This window comes from Puma concolor, chromosome C1, assembly GCF_028749965.1.
Source record: "Puma concolor isolate L17-30 chromosome C1, mPumCon1.1.hap2, whole genome shotgun sequence".
NCBI classification, from domain to species: Eukaryota; Metazoa; Chordata; class Mammalia; order Carnivora; family Felidae; genus Puma; species Puma concolor.
In genome coordinates this window covers 190,427,627-190,447,962 of record NC_141674.1, presented here as the reverse complement: position 1 = coordinate 190,447,962, position 20,336 = coordinate 190,427,627, and the positions used below count along the sequence as shown (strand labels likewise).

General features: G+C 35.9%; 1 protein-coding gene across 12 annotated transcripts in view; it reads right to left on the bottom strand.

Annotated features, from left to right (window-relative positions):
* Nucleotides 1–20,336, bottom strand: part of NBEAL1 (neurobeachin like 1) — a 172,410-nt gene that overhangs the window by 11,727 nt on the left and 140,347 nt on the right. For 10 of the 12 annotated variants that reach the window (XM_086719313.1, XM_086719315.1, XM_086719312.1 and 7 more), the window contains 6 exons: nt 15,434–15,531; nt 12,975–13,091; nt 8,671–8,760; nt 2,965–3,074; nt 1,716–1,888; nt 625–719 (listed from right to left, as the gene is read on the bottom strand). In XM_086719313.1, the coding sequence (XP_086575439.1) occupies nt 625–719; nt 1,716–1,888; nt 2,965–3,074; nt 8,671–8,760; nt 12,975–13,091; nt 15,434–15,531 (683 nt within the window). The remainder of the gene's footprint in view (nt 1–624; nt 720–1,715; nt 1,889–2,964; nt 3,075–8,670; nt 8,761–12,974; nt 13,092–15,433; nt 15,532–20,336) is intronic. The other 2 variants (XM_086719319.1, XM_086719320.1) reach the window with 2 other exon arrangements.

The window sequence follows — 20,336 nt, the reverse complement described above, 5'->3', positions numbered from 1 at the left end:
TAAACATAATAATACATTTTAATACTCTATATTATTATAGAATATATATTACATACTCTATATATTCTATCATATATATATATATTTTTTAGTTTATCTTTATTTTTGACAGAGAGAGACAGAGCACAAGCAGGGGAGGGGCAGAGAGAGAAGAGAGGGAGACACAGAATTTAAAGCAGGCTCCAGGCTCTGAGCGGTCAGTACAGAGTCTGATGCGGGGCTTGAACCCACAAACTGTGAGATCATGACCTGTGCTGAAGTCGGACGCTTAACCAACTGAACCACCCAGGCGCCCCTATCATATAATATATATCTATATATTATATACATAATACTCTTATTCTCTATTATGAAAAGAAAAATTAATTACCAAAGGATTGAAGATTAAAATGTAAAAAAAAAAAAAAGTTAAGAAAAATATTATAAGAAAATTTTTAGGTAATTATTTTAATAAATTTGAAGTAGAAGAAAGCCTGTCAAGTACAAAATCTAAAAGCCATAAAAAAGACACTTTACTTCCTTGAAGCAACGTCATAATGAGTATAATATGGCTGATAAAAATTATAAATCTGTAATTTCTAGTAGTCCCACCAGAAAGGAAGATTATTTAAATGTTGAACTAACCTGTTGTATTATTTGCCATATCATACATGTAGTGTCTCTCGAACCAGAAATCAAATGTATTCCACAATAATCTGTAGCTAAACAAGTAACAATATCTGTAAGAAAAAAGGATCACAAAAAAATGAAATGGCATGGTTTTGCTGGAACAGAACTAAAAGGGCAATTTTAGTTCATGGTCAAACTATTACTAAATTGGTTGTTCTAGCAGGAGAAATGTAGGAACGGCAATGGAAAAGCACTGGGGAAGAATAACACAGGAAACAAGCATTTCTAAACTCATGTAGAGGATCTTTCTTTGAGGTCACCCAGCTGTGAGAGTTAAGAGTACACACAGGGCAGGGAAATGTCCATCAGAGTCCTGCTAGTGGGTTAGGAGGCTTGAAATGGATCCCCAGGTAGTTTTGATAGGCCTCTCTGCTCTCTTACTCTCTCATCCCCATTTACCTTCTACTCCCATTAAGAACTGAAATCCTGTGCAATATATGCCCCTAATCAAAAAAGCACATATTACACTGCAAATTCACACAATATAAAATACATTTCTACTAAAAGGTAAAAACCTGAGCTAAGTGGCATCTCAGGAGCCATTGGTACAGAATTAGTAGCAGACTCCCATTTCCCTTTTGTAATAGGTTTATCAGGAGGAAATCTACACCATGTCTTATTTTTATAGTAAAATGAACAGCCTAAGAAGTACCAGGTTAAACCACATTCAATAATTTACCTCTTTCATGCCTAACTATTAACTAAGTAATAGGGCAGGTGATGTCTTCTTCAACAACGACAGATTTTTTTTTAAGTTTTGTCTTAAAATTCTTACTTGTATCAACCAATTTTTTAAAAAAAGGCTTAGCCTAACATCTTTCAGATACTATGAAGCTGTATTTAATTTATATGGTATTTAGTATACCCCAAAACATTAAATACTCTTAAAGAAAGCATATAATGTTCATAACATTGCTCTATCAAAAAAAAGTTCACTCAGCTTCAAAGGTAAATACTAATGTTTTTTATAAGGAGGATGTACTACTTTTGTAGTTAGAAGACACAGGGAAACTTTGCTTTTTTGGGAGAAAAAAGTTAACACTTACCCATGTGTCTAATATTGTGTGAGACAGTTTTGCCTTTTGTAAGTGACATCACTTGAATGCTATTATCCCAGTGTCCAGCACTGAAAAGCAACTTTGCATCATGTGATACTATGAATAGCTTAGAAGTTATTTCCAGCCCTGGAGCAAAAGGACCATTCATACTACGCTGAGTTCTGTAAACATAATTAAATATTAGACTTTTCCATAAAAGACCATTTACACCGATATCAACTATTTTTTAAATCTCTTTAAAAAAGAAATAAAAATAAATCTCAACTGTTCAATTGAAATGACCATTAGTGAATGATAAAGATTTTCAGAAAAAATTAATCTTATTCATATTTTTCATCAAATAAAAATATACATAATAATAATTTCAAGGGTTAAGCTAAAGAGGTTGAGACTGGTGAAGGTGTGAAAAATATTTAAATCTTGTCTTTCAAAGCCAATTTAGTAAGACTGTAGATTCTGTAAAATGTAGTATCAAACTATTAAGCACAAGAAGGATATGACAGGATGAGGAACTGGAAATCAACTCAAACCAGAAATCTACCTCATAAGCAGTTAAATGTGTATCGAACAATATTCATGAAGGTAATTCTTCACTCAAACCAAAGCAAGCATGTTGGTTTTATCTGTTTCCCAGTGAACTAACTGTGAACTCAGTCAACCCAGATTTTGCAGAAAGATACAAAGAAGTGATTGCACTTTAGCGTGCATACAGAGAATGAGGGCCAATTCTGACAGTTCAGCTCTAGAATTTTATTATTCAATATCAATATGCTGAAGGTATGCTTTGTGCCAAACACAAAGAGTACTAAGACCTATGTGGGATAAGAAGGAAAAAAGACATTGCTCCTAATAAACAGCTCAAATAACTCTGAATAAGGGAAACATCACTTTAACTTAAAATGTAACCTTTGGATACTTAACAAATTAAGGTAAATAATAAATTCTTCTTATATAAACACATAAGGCTTATTTATAAACAACACGGTACAATAAAAATAAAATTAAGCCTCAAAATTATTGCTAATAATTTGTTTCCCTATGATATTATATAAGTTGTTTTATCCTTAAACCAGTATCAAGTCAGGAAGAGGGAAAAAACAAAAGAGAGAAGGAGAGAGGGAAGAAAATCTGGAGGCCTACTGTATTACTATCAAAATGATACCAATCAATCTAGTTGTTTTTCCTGGCAATAAGGTACCAGCTGCACCTGTTTTGCTTTAAATGTTCATTTACTTACTTTGGATTTGTCACAGTTTGATCTTTGATGAATGTAAAGTAATTAGAAATGTTTCTGTCATAAGGCAACCATCCATGGGTTCCAACAACATAATTCATGCTTACTGTTATCTGGAAGAGAACACATGAAGACAAATATGAAATAAAAGATTAAAGAAAGCAGCACAGAATAACCAAATGCTCACATGATGTTAGCATTTATCATTTAGGGAGTAATGTGGGATTGTGTACTTAAAACACAAAATTCATTAGTCCTTTTTAAGATTTATTTTTAAGTAATCTCTGAACTCCACGTGGGGCTTGAAATCACAGCCCCAAGATCAAGAGTCACATGCTTTGCCAAATGAGCCAGCCAGGTATCCCTCATTAATTACATCTTAATTCTTAAAAAGAGCAGTCTTAATACTAATAAAGTCTTAAAATGGAAAAAGTCATTTCTTATTTTTATCTTTTATGTTATTGCAAGAAAAACTGTCCAATGAATCTTTCTTTAGTGAGAGAATTTTCGTCATTTCTCAAACTGTATTAGCATTTTAGTTGGCAGTCAGAAGAAATTAAGGGTCAAGTCTTACCATAAAAATACGACATATTATATATAATTTAGAACATAAATCAGAAGTACAATTTATGACAAATTGTTAAGGAGGTCTCTCATCTTAGTGACAGTAAGAGTGAACGTTGTTTTAAAGATGAAAAACTGGGGCGCCTGGGTGGCTCAGTCGGTTGAGCGGCCAACTTCGGCTCAGGTCATGATCTCGTGGTCTGAGTTCGAGCCCTGCGTCAGGCTCTGTGCTGACAGCTCGGAGCCTGGAGCCTGTTTCAGATTCTGTGTCTCCCTCTCTCTGACCCTCCCCTGTTCATGCTCTGTCTCTCTCTGTCTCAAAAATGAATAAACATTAAAAAAACAAAAAATGAAAAATGAAAAACTTTCCCCCCCTTGATTATAAAACAGATTAAAAAAAAGATAACTTAAAGAAATGCAGGTATTAAAGGTGAAATCATAAGGATTCCATCATTGAAAAGCACTTTCATTTTCTTTTGTTTATCTTTCTAGATGTTTTTCCTAAACAAACACACAATATGCGTAATTAGAAAGATAAGTCTAATTCTGGAATCTCTACTGTTCACTATGCTATACTCTGTTTTTATAATTTGTACCTGACAAAATGAGAATAAGACATACCTAAGTTTGGTCCATGTGCCTGTCCCAGATCCAAGATTCTTTACTTGCTAGTTCTATGACTTCGAGCAAATTACCTTTCTTTTTTTAAGATTTATTTATTTTTGGGGTGTCTGGGTGGCTTAGTTGGTTGAGTGTCCAACTTCAGCTCAGGTCATGATCTCATGGTCTGTGGGTTCAAACCCTGTGTTGAGCTCTGTGCTGACAGCTCAGAGCCTGGAGCCTGCTTCCAATTCTGTGTCTCCCTCTCTCTCTGCCCCCCAGCCCCCCGCTCATGTTCTCCCTCTCTCTCAAAAATAAACATTAAAACAAAAAGATTTATTTATATTTGAGAGAGCGAGCACAAATGGGAAGGGCCAGATAGAGAGGGACTGAAGACCCTAAGTGGGCTCTGTGCTGACAGCAGTGAGCCTGATGCAGGGCTTGAATTCACGAACCATGAGATCATGACCTCAACCAAAGTCTGACGCTCAACTGACTGAGCCACCCAGGTGCCCCTGAGCAAATCAGCTATGAATTTTAGTTTCTAAACTATAGGAAGGAAATAATAATGGTGCCCATCTAACAGGATTATTAGTGCCCATCTAACAGGATTAAATTACAAACTTCGTGTAAACTACTCACTAACATCTCCCGCATCTATACCTTCCTCAATTCTGTATTATTTCTCATTTTTATTACTTATACTGCCTTATGATATATTGTAATATCTAATAAGATGTTACATCCTATTTTTCTGGTATAAAATTTTCTGGTATTAGGACACCTGGATGGCTCAGTCAGTTGAACGTCTGATTTTGGCTCAGGTCATGATCTCACAGTCCATGAGTTCAAGCCCCGCATCGGGCTCTATGCTGTCAGCTCAGAGCCTGGAGCCTGCTTGGGATTCTGTATCTCCCTCTCTCTCTGTCCCTCCCCCAATCGTGCGCACGTGCTCTCTCTCTCTCGCTCTCAAAAATGAATAAATGTGGAAAAAAAGATTAAAAAAATAAAAATAATAAAATGTTCTAGTATTTTCACATCAGAATTACAGCTAACTACTTGAACATTGCTATGAAACTAGAAGAAAACCACAAGAAAAGCATCTGGAAAGACCACAAATACATGAAGGCTAAATAACATGCTACTAGGCAATGAATAAGTCAACCAGGAAATAAAAGAAGAAGTTTAAAAAATACATGGAAACAACTGAAAATGAAAATACAACAGTCCAAAACCTCTGGGATCTAGCAAAAGTGGTCCTAAAAGGGAAGTACAAAGTAATACAGGCCTACCTCAAGAAGCAAGATCATTTATATAAATAATAAGAATCTAACCTTATACCTAAAGGAGCTAGAAAAAGAACAGTAAATGAATCCTAAAGCAAGCAGAAGAGGTGAAATAATAGATAAGAGCAGAAATAAAAGATATAGAAACTAAAAAAAACAATAGAACAGATCAATGAAAACAGGAGCTGGTTATTTGAAAAAATTAATTGATAAACCTGTAGTCATACTATTCAAAAAGAAAAGAGAAAGGACTCAAATAAATAAAATCACAAATGAGAGAGGAGAAATAACAACCAACATCACAGCAATACAAACAATTATAAGGGAATATTGTGAAAAACTATACCCCAACAAACTGGATGATCTGGAAGAAACAGATAAATTCCTAGAAACATATAAATTACCAAAACCAAAACAGGAAGAAACAGAAAAGTTGAACAGACCAATAACCAGCAAAGAAACTGAATCAGTAACAAAAATAACTCCCAACAAACAAAAAACCCATGACCAGATGGCTTCACAGGCAAATTCTACTAAATATTTAAAAAAGAGTTAATACCTATTCTTTTCAAACTATTCTAAAAAACAGAAAAAGATAACAACTTAATTTCATTCTATGAGGCCAGCATTATCCTAATTGCAAAACCAAATAAAGATACCATATAAAAGAGAAATATAGGCCAATATCCCTGATGAACATAGATGCAAAAGTTCTTTAAAAAATACTAGCAAACCAGATCCAACAGAACATTAAAAAAAAACATTCACCACAATCAAGCTGGATATTCTTGGGTTGCAAAGGTGGCTCAATATTCACAAATCAACCAACATGATACATCACATTAATAAAAGAAAGGAAAAGAACCATATGATCATTTCAATAGATGCAGGAAAAGCATTTGGCAAAGGACAACATCTATTTATGATAAAAATAAATGGAAAGATATTCCATGCTCATGGATTGGAAGAAAAAATATTTTTAAAAAGTCATACTACTCAAAGCAACCTACAGTTTTAATGCAATCCCTATCAAAATGTCAACATCAAAGGGGCGCCTGGGTGGCGCAGTCGGTTAAGTGTCCGACTTCAGCCAGGTCACGATCTCGTGGTCCGTGAGTTCGAGCCCCGCGTCAGGCTCTGGGCTGATGGCTTGGAGCCTGGAGCCTGTTTCCGATTCTGTGTCTCCCTCTCTCTCTGCCCCTCCCCCATTCATGCTCTGTCTCTCTCTGTCCCAGGGATGGATAAAAAACGTTGGAAAAAAAAAATTTTTTAAAAAACAAAATGTCAACATCATGTTTTCACAGAACTAGAACAAACAATCCTCAAATTTTTATGGAAACACAAAAGAGAAAAGCAAAGCTGGAGTCATCACAATTCCAGACTTCTAGTTATATTACAAAGCTGTAGTAATCAAAATAGTATGGTACTGGTACAAAATAGACCCACAGATCAATAGAACAGAACAGAAAACCCAGAAATGAACCCACAACTATATGGTCAACTCATCTTTGATAATGCAGGAAAGAATATCCAATGGGAAGAAGAATGTCTCTTCAGCAAATGGTATTGGGAAAACTGGGCAGCTACATGCAAAAGAATAAAATGGGACTACCTTCTTATAGCATACACAAAAGCAAATTCAAAATGGGTTAAAGACTTAAATGTGAAACCTGAAACCATAAAAATCCCACAGGAGAACATAGACAGTAACTTCTTTGACATTGGCCACAGCAACTTCTTTCTAGATATGTCTCCCGAGGCAAGGGGAACAAAAGCAAAAATAAATTATTGGGACTTCATCAAAATAAAAAGCTTCTGCACAGCAAAGGAAACAATCAACAAAACTAAAAGGCAACCTATGGAATGGGAGAAGATATTTGCCAAGAACATATCTCATAAAGGTTAGTATCCATAATATATGAAGAACTTAATAAAATGGAACACTCAAAACACCAAATAAACCAATTAAAAAATGGGCAGAAGACATGAATAGACATTTTTCCAAAGAAGATATACAGATGGCCAACAGACACATGAAATGCTCAACATTACTTATCATCAGGGAAATGCAAATCAAAACTACAATGAATTATTTCCTCACACTTGTCAGAATGGCTAAAATCAACAACACAAGAAACAAGAGGTGTTGGTGAAGATGTGGAAAAGGGGGACCCTCCTGCACTGTTGGTGGGAATGTAAACTGGTATGGCCACTCTGAAAACAGTATGAAGTTTCCTCAAAAAGATAAAAATAGGACTACTCTGCCATCCAGCAACCACACTACTAGGTATTTATCCAAAGAATACAAAAGTACTAACACAAAGGGATACAAGCACCCTGATGTTTATAGCAGCATTATCTACATACCATAACCAAATTATGGAAATAGCCTAAATGTCCATCAACTGATGAATGGATAATGATGGAATATTATTCAGCCATAAAAAAGAATGTAATCTTGCCATCTACAAAGACATGGATGGAGCTAGAGAGTATTATGCTAGGTGAAATAAGTCAGAGAAAGACAAATACCATATGATTTCACTCATATGTGGCATTTAAAAAACCAAAGAGCAAAGGGGGAGAAACAGATAGAGGGAGAGAGGCAAACCAAGAAACTATGGAGACCAAACTGATGGTTAGCAGAAGGGAGATGAGTGGGGAGATGAGTGAAATAGGTGATGGGGATTAAGGAGTATACTTGTTGTGATGAGCACTGGGTGATGTACACAATACTATATTATACACCTGAAACTAGTAGTATACTCTATGTTAACTAACTGGAATTTAAATGAAAACTGAAAAAAATTTTTTGACTCTAAAAATTGACCAAAAGCAAAAAATAAATCAAGACACATTGACAGGAAAAAAAAAGTATATTACAGTTAACTACTTGAAATAAAAGCTGTGTATCTAGAAGACACATTTTTTATACTCAGTCAAAATAATTCCATAAAAATGGTCTTTATTATTTAAAAAGTCTTTAAATTTTTTTTATTTTCTCATTTTTTAAAAACGTTTATTTATTTTTATTTTTGAAGGAGAGAGAGAGACAGAGTGTGAGTGGGGGAGGGGCAGAGAGAAAGGGAGACACAGAATCTGAAGGGCTCCAACTCACGAGCAGTGAGATCACGACCTGAACTGAAGTGGGAACACTTAACTGACTGAGCCACCCAGATGCCCCATATTTTCTCAATTTTTTTGATGAGTTGTAATGTACACAAACATAGCAGTGAGAAAAAGCCATAAATCTACTTACCAGTAACTCAGGACTGCCTTGAGACATAAAAGAGCGAGACTGATTTTTGGGGACAATGGCCTTTATTAGTGGAATACCATCACTAATTCCCTATAAAATAAAAGACGGAGGCTTAGTGGCTGGTTCTGTTATCTTTATTAGTTACAAGTTATTGAAAACTTCTATTTCTTTAAACAAGAATGAACCCAGTAATACAGCATTTTACTCTATCAAAACATATCATTTAATTAAAATGTAGGAAAGGAGAATCACTATGCTGTACTCTTGAAACTAATATAACAGTGTGTGTTAAATGTACTTTAATTCTTTAAAAAGGCTAAAAAATGTAGGAAAGGAATTATATACCATGTTTGGATGGCATACTTGAAACTTCTCAAACCCATCATTTTCTTGTATTCTACTACTTCACTGTGAAACAGATGCAGATTTCAAGGAGTATCAACCATTTAAACAGCCAGTGATTTAGAATCTTTCCTTTTCCCTTGCCATACTGGCATTAATATAAAGTAGAAAATACAGACCATATAAGAGTACATTGCTCAAATAAGTCAAATGAGACAACTGGTTATATTCTATAGAATTTCCTTTTGGGTTTAACTTTCAAAACACAGATCTATCCCGTTAACTGAGGCAATCTATGTAAGCCGTAACAATAGGACGAGAAAATAAAGAGTTCTCAGAAAATTGGCATTTATCTTATATAATGTGAAATGGAACAATGATTTGAATTAAGTTTTGTGACAGTGGTTCATAAATTATACCTAACATTTATTAGGTAAATTATAACTTAATATTATTGGGTATATACTATGTACCAGGTGCTATTCTAAGAGCCTCATATGAATAATCAATGATAAACTATAAAAAGTTAGTGCCTACCTTTTCTCTTCACTCTGTAGATCAAGAAAAGAACTTACATTTGAACAAGCATAAATGAAAATGGTGTCTGAAGAAAACTATTTATTAGGCCTTTGCTTTCACTGCTACCTGTTTTCTTCACCATTTTAACTAGGAAGAGATGACCTATAGAGACCTTTTTTCATATGAATGAGTGGGGAAATACCTTCCCCTATGATGATGTAAAGGGATTAACAAATTATTAGTACCCAAGGATATTTATTGTGTTTTTTATCCTGCTCCAGATACTGGTCCCGAGGATAGCTACCCTGTGACACAGTGGGTACAGAGAGGGACAGATGTCACTGCAGTTGCAAATGCAACTCGGAATGTATTATTCTATAAAAACAAAGTTGCACATGATTAGACATGGTGAAATCATTTTATCACCATTGCATAATAAATATAGTATTACATGTCCATCAGATTATAGGATAAATAGGGTTTTATGGGTTGCCCTATGTGCAGTGGAGAGTTAACACAGAAGGATTGAGACAGCTCTTTTTAATTTTTTATTTTTTTAAATGTTTGTTTATATTTGAGAGAGAGCGAGAGAGACAGAGCGCTAGTGGGGGAGAGGCAGAGAAAGAGGGAGACACAGAATCTGAAGTAGGTTCCAGGCTCCAAGCTGTCAGCACAGAGCCTGATGCAGGGCTCAAACTCACGAACCTCAAGATCATGACCTGAGCCAGAGTTGGACACTTTAACTGAGTCACCCAGCCATCCTGAGACAGCTCTCCTTAGAAAGGCCTTCTTGTAAGGTCGGCCCTTGGCTGGTATCTGGGAACTTGGTGGGCAGAGTTCCTTACACTGATATAAAACTTGTCTTCAATGATAAAAGTGGCTCATTATTTCTAGATTATTTGTGCAAACAATATGGCTTGTGCTGAAGATGTGCTTTTGTACTTGGAGTCTAGAATTTTAGCATGTGCTAAGCAGAGGTTGCTCATGTTACCAGCCTCCAATAAAAACCCTGGGTGTTGGGGTGCCTGGCTGGTTAAGTTGGTAGAGCATGTGACTCTTTATTTCACAGTTGTCAGTTCTAGTCCCACAATGGGTGTAGAGATTACTTAAAAATAAAGTCTAAAACAAAACAGAACAAAACACAACACCTGCCCTGGGTGGTGAGTCTTTAATGAGCTTTCCTGGTAGACAAATTTGTTTTCACATTTCATTACCGGTAGAATTAAGCACATCTTATGTGACTCTACTGGGATAGGATTAATTCTTGGATGCTTGTACCTGGTTTCCCCTGCACTCCACCCGATGTGCCTTTGCCCTTTGTTGATGTTGTTTTGTATCCTTTCACTGTAATAAATTTTAGCTGTGAGTATAATAATAGGTTGAATCCTGTGAGTCTTTCTAGCAAATCACCAAACCTGAGGGTGGTCTTGGGGACCCAGAACACATCTGGGAATTAGTCATCATCTTTTTTTTTTTTTTTTTTAGTAAGCTCTTTGCCCAACGTGGGACCTGAACTCATGACCCCAAGATCAAGAGTCCCATGCCCCACCAACTGAGCCAGCCAGGTGCCCCAAATTAGTCATCATTTCTAAGTACTGTTTCTATTTATGCTGAATTTCAGGCAACTGACTTAGATACTTTGGGAAAACAACTGATTCTGGGGAGTTTGTATTATTAAACACTAAATAACTATCTCATTAAACATGAATTTAAGAAAGGAGTGACAAAGATTAATTATGAAGTGCTTTCACAGACATGTGAAAACATTTACGTTAAAATACCGCAGAGCTTACTACAACATTGTTCATTTGAGTAAAAGTCAGTTTAAAGCTAACTATAACAAACTTAAAATTTGTTATACCAAATTATCAAAAAATTCTTTAAAGACTTCCCATGGTACTGAACCTAAGAAACACATTATAATGATGCTCTGATGCAGGGTTTGACAAACTAGGCCTATGGTTGAAGTCCTGCCTACCACATGTTTTATAGGTTGTAAGTTGAGAATGGTTTTTAATTTTTACTTTTTTTTTTTTAACGTTTATTCATTTTTGAGAGACAGAGAGAGACAGGGCATGAGCGGGAAAGGGGCAGAGAGAGGGAGACACAGAATCTGAAACAAGCTCCAGGCTCTGAGCTCTCAGCACAGAGCCTGATGCAGGGCTTGAACTCACACACCGTGAGATCACGACCTGAGCTGAAGTCGGATGCTTAACCGACTGAGCCACCCAGGCGCCCCAATTTTTAAATGGTTATATTTTAAGTGGTAATTATGTACCTACATAATATTCTTGATTTTGACTTTGGATTACGAAGTCCAAAAATATTTACTATCTGGTTAAATTAAGAAAAGTTTACCAAACTCTACTGTATTGCATGAGTTACTGCTTGTTCCACACATCTCCAAGCTATTCTTTTATTCCCCCCAAACTATTCTTAATAACATTTTTTTGAGAGAGAGAGAGAGAGGGAGAGACAGAGAGGGAGACAGAGAAGAGAAGAGATGCATGCGTGGGGGAGGAGCAGAAGAAGAGGGACAGAGAGAATCCCAAGCAGGATCCCTGCCCAACACAGAGCCAGACATGAGGCTTGCTCTCACAACTGTGAAATCATAACTTGAGCTGAAATCAAGGATTGGATGCTTAACTGACTGAGCCACCCAGGCACCCCTTCTTAATAACATTTCATTATCATTTTTTCTTCTTGCCAAGAGTTAATATTATCTGTCCTAACCAAATTCACAGGTATAAATGCATTCATATTCTGAACCATGCTAAGTAATTCAACATGTATAAACATTTGAATTTAAAGCACTCTTTCAATTATAGCATTAACTACCTTGTTTACTTCATTATTCCTTCTGATATTAGCAATTAACAATTTGACTTGCTGGGCCATATTTTATAAATATGCAGACACTGTAATTAAGAGTTATTTCACACACCCTCTACCTATCATCTCAGCTGTCATAAAAAGGAATTTAAATCAAATTATTTATTCTTCCTTGTCAAGAAAATGTAAAATAAAAGAAAGCTAAGAGAAACATTTCACACTACCACTCAGCGGCAAACAAAACTCCCAATAAGATTGTTTTAAAAATCCTGGATGCCTAGGAGGTTCAGTTGGTTAAGCATCTGACTCCTGATTTCAGCTCAGGTCATGATCTCATAGTTTGTTGAGTTTGAGCCCCGCATCAGGCTCTGCACTGATGGTGCAAAGCCTGCTTGGGATTCATTCTCTCTCTCTCTCTCAAAATAAATATATTTAAAAAAATAAACAATAAAGAAAAAATTGTTTTAAAAATTCAAGAACATATTATTGCAACATTATTTATGATTTTGGACTAAATATTTATGATGCCCCTCCCTATAGAGAATAAAAGGAGCATTGAGGTGTACAGAATTCATAGAGAAAATGCTTTGATATTACCAAGTTTATATTACCTCTATAAAAAATGACTTGAGTTCGGAGAGGTGCTGAAATAGGTTCAGGGTTGAAGTGTCTGTTTTGGCCTGCTTCTGCACTGCTTCCTCTGCTGACAATCTAGGAGGATGTGGTTCCTTCAAAATAATTTTAAGAAAAATAATTCCGTAATTATATTAAGACATATCTTACTGTATTCTTTCATACATACTGGGCTCTAGTTACAACAGATTATATACCATGCACTGTTGACAATTCTAGGCCATTGTTCAGAGTACTCCCCTCAGCAGAATTCCTACTCTTTTCATTTCTAAAGAAACCCTACTTCTACTTTAAAGTTTTTCTTACTGATGTCTATCTTGAATTTCTAAGCCAGAATTAATTATTCTCTTTGATTATCTTCACCAGCATATTACTTTGTTTAGTATTTTATTTGTTACTTATTTCTAATTTGGATTACATACTTGTTTATGGTCTATCTTTTCCAACTAGGCAATAGGTATCTATCTTTTTTTTAATTTTAAGATTTTATTTTTTAAAATAATCTCTACACTTAATGTGGGGCTCAAACTCACAATAGCAAAATTAAGAGTTGCATGCTATACTGACTGAGCCAGCCAGGGGCCCCTAGGCAACAGGTATCTTTAAAAAAATTTTTATTTTTATTTTTAGTTTATTTATTTTTAAGAGACAGAGAGAGAACCAGCAGGGAGGAGTCGGGGCAGGGAGGGGTGGGGGGTGGATAGATCTGAAGCAGGCTCTGTGCCAGCAGCAGAGTCTGATGAAGGACCCAAACTCATGAACCGTGAGATCCTGACTGAGCTGAAGTCAGACACTTAGTCAAATGAGCCATCCAGGTGCCCCAGCAGTAGGCGTCTTAAAGTCAGAAAACAAGTCTTACTCATTTTTGGATTTTTGATACCTGTTATATTGAATATGACAGAGGCTTAATAAGTATTTGGTAAAATTAAATGAATTGCTCAGAAGTCAAAATTTACATGGGTGAATCCTTATTTCCTGAAATAAGATAGAAATGTCAATACTATCAGAATCCTATTATACATATTGCTGCATTTGTTTTCAAATAAATTATTCTTCCTTAACTTTAATGTCAGAGACATAGAACAGTGTTACCTTTATAAATAAGAAGTAAACGGCAAATCAAATTAACATGCAAAAGGCATAGTTAAAATGCAGAACAGAATTCCATCTATAGGGGATTTTTCTATCTCCATCACAAAATATTCAATTATAGAAAATAGTATGACAGCTATAAGTACTTCAATAGTACTCAATTAGCTCTCAATCCATATATTAGTCACTTTATTATTAAAAAAAATGTTTTTAATGTTTATTTTGATAGAGACGGTGCAAGTGGGGGAGGGATAGAAAGAGGGGGAAGAAAGAGAGAATCCCAAGCAGGCCCTGCACCTTCAGCACAGAGCCCAATGCAGGGCTCGAACTCAAAAAACACAAGATCATGCATGAACTGAGCCAAAATCAAGAGACAGATGCTTAACTGACTGAGCCACCCAGGCATTTCTTATTCACATTATTTTAAATCAAAAGCTGACTTCTCTGTCATTTTTTATGGTAATAAAAACTAATTAGCACTTGTTTTATAAAAAAAAGAAAAGTACAGCCAGTACAAAAATAATATGGAATCTATTTCAAAACTCAAGTGTTCTATTGTCTTCTGTTCCTTTTGCACAGCAGATAGGGATAAAGCACTGATTTTAAATATGACTATTTTGTAAAAAACCCATGTTGGAGGCTTTAAATAAACTCTCAGGGATAGTAGCAATTACAAAGCTAGGTGTGATAACTGACTTAACAGAAGTACAAAAGATCTATAAGCCAGACTTCAGATCCACTCTTGCTATAACAGCTGTGGAGATTTCAATTCACAAATATTTGCTGCACACATACTATATGCAAGAAAGATATAAAATGATTAAGAAAAGGTTGCTGCCTGTAACATAGTTATAATAAAGTGAGGCAAATGCATAAATATAAAACTAAGGCAGAAAATGTCATAATTAGGATATATATAATAGCCCATAGAACACGGAAAGTGCTGTAGTTCAATAAGGGGGATTATGGCTAATATTCAGAGGAGACGTGGCATGGTAGAAAGGCTTTTGAGTTAGCTAGTCATGCATCCAAATCCTGCTCCAGTCACATTTTAGTCATGTAAACACAATAAAATGATTGGCTTCCTGAGTAAATATAACTCCTCTGTGATTTAAGAGTTATTGACTATATACGTGGATTTTGACTACAATATTTTGTTATTTCAAAATAGGAACATTTAAATCTATTTATTTTTTAATAATATAATGACAGTATAATTTTTGTCAAATTCTAAATTCTGAGATAAAGCGTTAAATCATTAAAATACTTAAAAACACCAGTAATACTGCTCCTCAGCAATTAAAATTCTAGACTTCTGATGCAATCAATAACTTTTATGATTTACCTTTAACAGTTGACAAGGTGTTTGCCCAAAATTATTAATCATCCCTTCTAAGGCTTTTCTTTCCTTTTCATCTGTTAAGGCATCTAGATCCACAGCTCCTAAAACAAGGAAAAGTCAACTTACTACAGAGTGAAAACAAATCAGCAAGACACACAACTGATAAATATACTGGGGACTGATGAGTATATTTTCAATAAAATATTATTCCGTTCTTCAATTTATAAGAATATTGTGAGAGGTCACTTAAAAAAAAAAAAAAACAGTGAACCCTCAAACATTAAATATGTATAAAAATAAATTCCATCTATTATTCTCCAACAAAAAAAAAAGTGGGGGGCGGGTAGCAACTGGGTAGCTCAATAGTTTGAGTGTCCAATCTTGATTTCTGCTCAGGTCATGATCCCAGGGTCATGGGATCAAGGCCCGCTCTGGACTCCACACTCAGCGTGGAGCCTACTCCAGATGATTCCCTCTCTCTCTCTCTCTCTCTCACTTGTGCTCTCTCTTAAAAAACAAAAAATTCCATCCATTATTTAGAACAAAAATGTTTCAAACAAAAGTTAACTGAAGTCCATAAAAATTTCTCTTGGAAAAGTACAAATTATTCACGGTATACTTAATTGTTTTCTTCATGATAATCAAGCTGAAACAAATGTAATAATCACACAAAATACTACTATAAATTACCATTTATCTAACAAATACTAGGAAAGGTAACACTCTGGTTAACTGATTATACCCAGCCATACTTGATATGGTTACTAATTGGCCAAACTAGGTAAGTCTGATTTCAAATCAAGCCTATGCTCATAACCAACATGGATACTACCTCTCTACAAAACTATTATCAAATGAATATGGCAAAGCAAGAGCATGCTTGTTTATTTACCAAAAGGCATATGGACTCTGCTCATATTTACATAACTTCACACTATTCACAATCTTTAGAACTATTAGGATTAGATCTACTGAATGATTAAAAAAGAAAACAAACTACTTTTTTTTTAATGTTTATTTTTGGAAGAGAATGAGAGAGAAAGCACGAGTGGGAGAGGCGCTGAGACAAGGGAGACAGAGGATCTGAGGCAGGCTCTGTGCTGACAGCAGGGAGTCCAATGCCAGGCTCAAACTCATGAACGAACAGTGAGATCAGGACCTAAGCTGAAGTCAAATACTTAACTGACTGAGCCACCCAGTCGCCCTGAAAACACTATTTCAAAGCCTTCAGAAAATGTTCTTCATCTTGAGCTAAACACTGGAATGATGTCATCTTACTATTATTTGAAGACTTTGTTATTTTTAATACTAAAGGTCTTCTTTCAAAGTCTGCTAACAATTCAACACTAAATACTTATTGTAGGACCTGACTGAATAGGACACATATGGTCAGAGATCAAAAACTTTTATGACACCAATAACTGACATTTACAATCAGATTTTCCATACATACTGTTTTTTTTAATCCCCTTTATCTATTTCACCCCTCCCTGCACCTACCTCCCTGCTTTGGCAACCACCAGTTTGTTCTTTGTATTTAGAGTCTTTTTGTCTTTTTTCTTTGTTCATTTGTTTTCTCTCTTGTGCTTTTTTTAAAAAAATTTTTTTTAATGTTTATTTATTTTTAAGAGAGACAGACACAATGCGAGTGGGTTAGGGGCAGAGAAAGAGGAAGACACAGAATCCAAAGCAGGCTCCAGGCTCCGAGCCGTCAGCACAGAGCCCAAAGTGGGGCTCGAACTCATGAGCTATGACATCATGACCTGAGCCGAAGTCAGACGCCCAACTGACTGAGCCACCCAGGCGCCCTAAGACATGTACACTTCTTAATCCCATCACCTATTTCACCCGTTCCCACACACACCTCCCCTCTGGTAACTATGTTTGTTCTCTATAGTTAAGAGTCTGTATCTTGGTTTGCCTCTCACTTCGCTTGTTTTGTTTCTTAAATTCGACATGAATGAAATCATGGTGTTTATCTTTCTCTGATTGGCTTATTTCACTGAGTATTACATTCTCTAGGTCCATCCATATTGTTACAAATGGCAAGATTTCATTTTTATGGCTGAGTAATATACCATATAGTACATATACAGTACATATAAAAATATATACATCTTCTTTATCCATTCATCTATCAATGGACACCAGTTGCTTCCACATCTTGGCTATTATAAATAATGCTACCATAAACATAGGGGTGCACAGATATTTTCAAATTAGTATTTTCCTATTCTTTGGGTAAATATCCACTAGTGGAATTACTGGATCAAAGGGTACTTCTATTTTTAATTTTTTGAAGAACTTCCATACTATTTTTCACAGTGGCTGCACTTGTCTGCATTCCCACCAACAGTGAACAAGCATTCCTTTTTCTCTACATCCTAACATGTTATTTATATATTTTTTAATATGAAATTTATTGTCAAATTGGTTTCCATACCACACCAAGTGCTCATCCCAACAGGTGCCCTCCTCAATGCCCATCACCCACTTTCCCCTCTCTCCCACCCCCCATCAACCCTCAGTTTATTCTCAGTATTTAAGGGTCTCTTATGGTTTGCCTCCCTCACTCTCTAACTTTTTTCCCCCTCCCCTCCCTCATGATCTTCTGTGAAGTCTCTCAGGATACACATGAGTGAAAACATATGGTATCTGTCTTTCTCTGCCTAACTTATTTCACTTAGCATAACATTCTCCAGTTCCATCCACGCTGCTACAAAAGGGCATATTTCATTCTTACTCATTGCCAAGTAGTATTCTGTTGTACATACAAACTACAACTTCTTTATCCATTCATCAGTTGATGGACATTTAGGCTCTTTCCATAATTTGGCTATTGTTGGAAGTGCTGCTATAAACATTGGGGTATAAGTGTCCCTATGCATCAGCACTCCTGTACCGCTTGGGTAAATTCTTACCAGTGCTATTGCTGGGTCACAGGGTAGATCTATTTTTAATTTTTTCAGGAACCTCCACACTGTTTTCCGGAGTGACTGCACCAGTTTGCATTCCCACCAACAGTGCAAGAGGGTTCCCGTTTCTCCACATCCTCGCCAGCATCTATAGTCTCCTGATTTGTTCATTTTAGCCACTCTGACCCGCGTGAGGTGGTATCTCAGTGTGGTTTTGATTTGTATTTCCCTGATGAGAAGTGACGTTGAGCATCTTTTCATGTGCCTGTTGGCCATCTGGATGTCTTCTTTAGAGAAGTGTCTATTCATATCTTCTGCCCATTTCTTCACTGGATTGTTTTTCGGGTGTGGAGTTTGGTGAGTTCTTCATAGATTTTGGATACTAGCCTTTTCTGATATGTCATTTGCAAATATCTTTTCCCATTCTCTTGGTTGCCTTTTAGTTTTGTTGATTGTTTCCTTTGCAGTGCAGAAGCTTTTTATCTTGATGAGGTCCCAATAGTTCATTTTTGCTTTTAATTCCCTTGCCTTTGGAGATGTGTCAAGTACGAAATTGCTGCGGCTGAGGTCAGAGAGGTTTTTTTTCCTGCTTTCTCCTCTAGGGTTTTGATGGTTTCCTGTCTCACATTTAGGTCGTTTATATAATTTTGAGTTTATCTTTGTGAATGGTGTAAGAAAGTGGTCTCGTATCATTCTTCTACATGTTGCTGTCCAGTTCTCCCAGCACCATTTGTTAAAGAGACTGTCTTTTTTCCATTGGATATTCTTTCCTGCTTTGTCAAAGATTAGTTGGCCATACATTTGTGGGTCCAATTCTGAAGTCTCTATTCTATTCCATTGGTCTATGTGTCTGTTTTTGTGCCAATACCATGCTGTCTTGATGATTACAGCTTTGTAGTAGACGCTAAAGTCTGGGATTGTGATGCCTCCCGCTTTGGTCTTCTTCTTCAAAATTACTTTGGCTATTTGGGGTCTTTTGTGGTTCCATATGAATTTTAGGAGTGCTTGTTCTAGCTTTGAGAAGAATGATGGTGCAATTTTGACTGGGATTGCATTGAATATGTAGACTGCTTTGGGTAGTATTGGCATTTTAACAATATTTATTCTTCCATTCCATGAGCACAGAATGTTTTTCCATTTCTTTGTATCTTCTTCAATTTCCTTCATAAGCTTTCTATAGTTTGCAGCATACAGATCTTTTACATCTTTGGTTAGGTTTATTCCTAGGTATTTTATGAGTCTTGGTGCAATTGTAAATGGGATCAGTTTCTTTGTCTTTCTGTTACTTCATTATTAGTGTATAAGAATGCAACTGATTTCTGTACACTGATTTTGTATCCTGCGACTTTGCTGAATTTGTGTATCAGTTCTAGCAGACTTTGGTGGAGTCTATCGGAATTTCCATGTGTAATATGTCATCTGCAAAAAGTGAAAGCTTGACTTCATCTTTGCCAATATTGATGCCTTTTGATTTCCTTTTGTTGTCTGCTGATTCTAGAATTTCCAACACTATGTTAAACAACAGTGGGTGTTTAACAGTGAGAGTGGACATCCCTGTTGTGTTCCTGATCTCAGGGGGAAAGCTCTGTTTTTCCCCATTGAGGATGATATTAGCTGTAGGGTTTTCATAAATGGCTTTTATGATGTTTAAGTATGTTCCTTCTATCCCGACTTTCTCAACGGTTTTTATTAAGAAAGGATGCTGAATTTTGTCAAATGTTTTTTCTGCATCGATTGACAGGATCATATGGTTCTTACCTTTTCTTTTACTAATGTGATGTATCACATTGACTGATTTGTGAATACTGAACCAGCCCTGCACCCCAGGAATGAATGCCACTTGATCATGGTGAATAATTCTTTTTATATACTGTTGGATTCAATTTGCTAGTATCTTGTTGAGAATTTTTGCATCCATATGCATCAGGGATATTGGTCTGTAGTTCTCTTTTTTTGCTGGGTCTCTGTCTGGTTTAGGAATCAAAGTAATA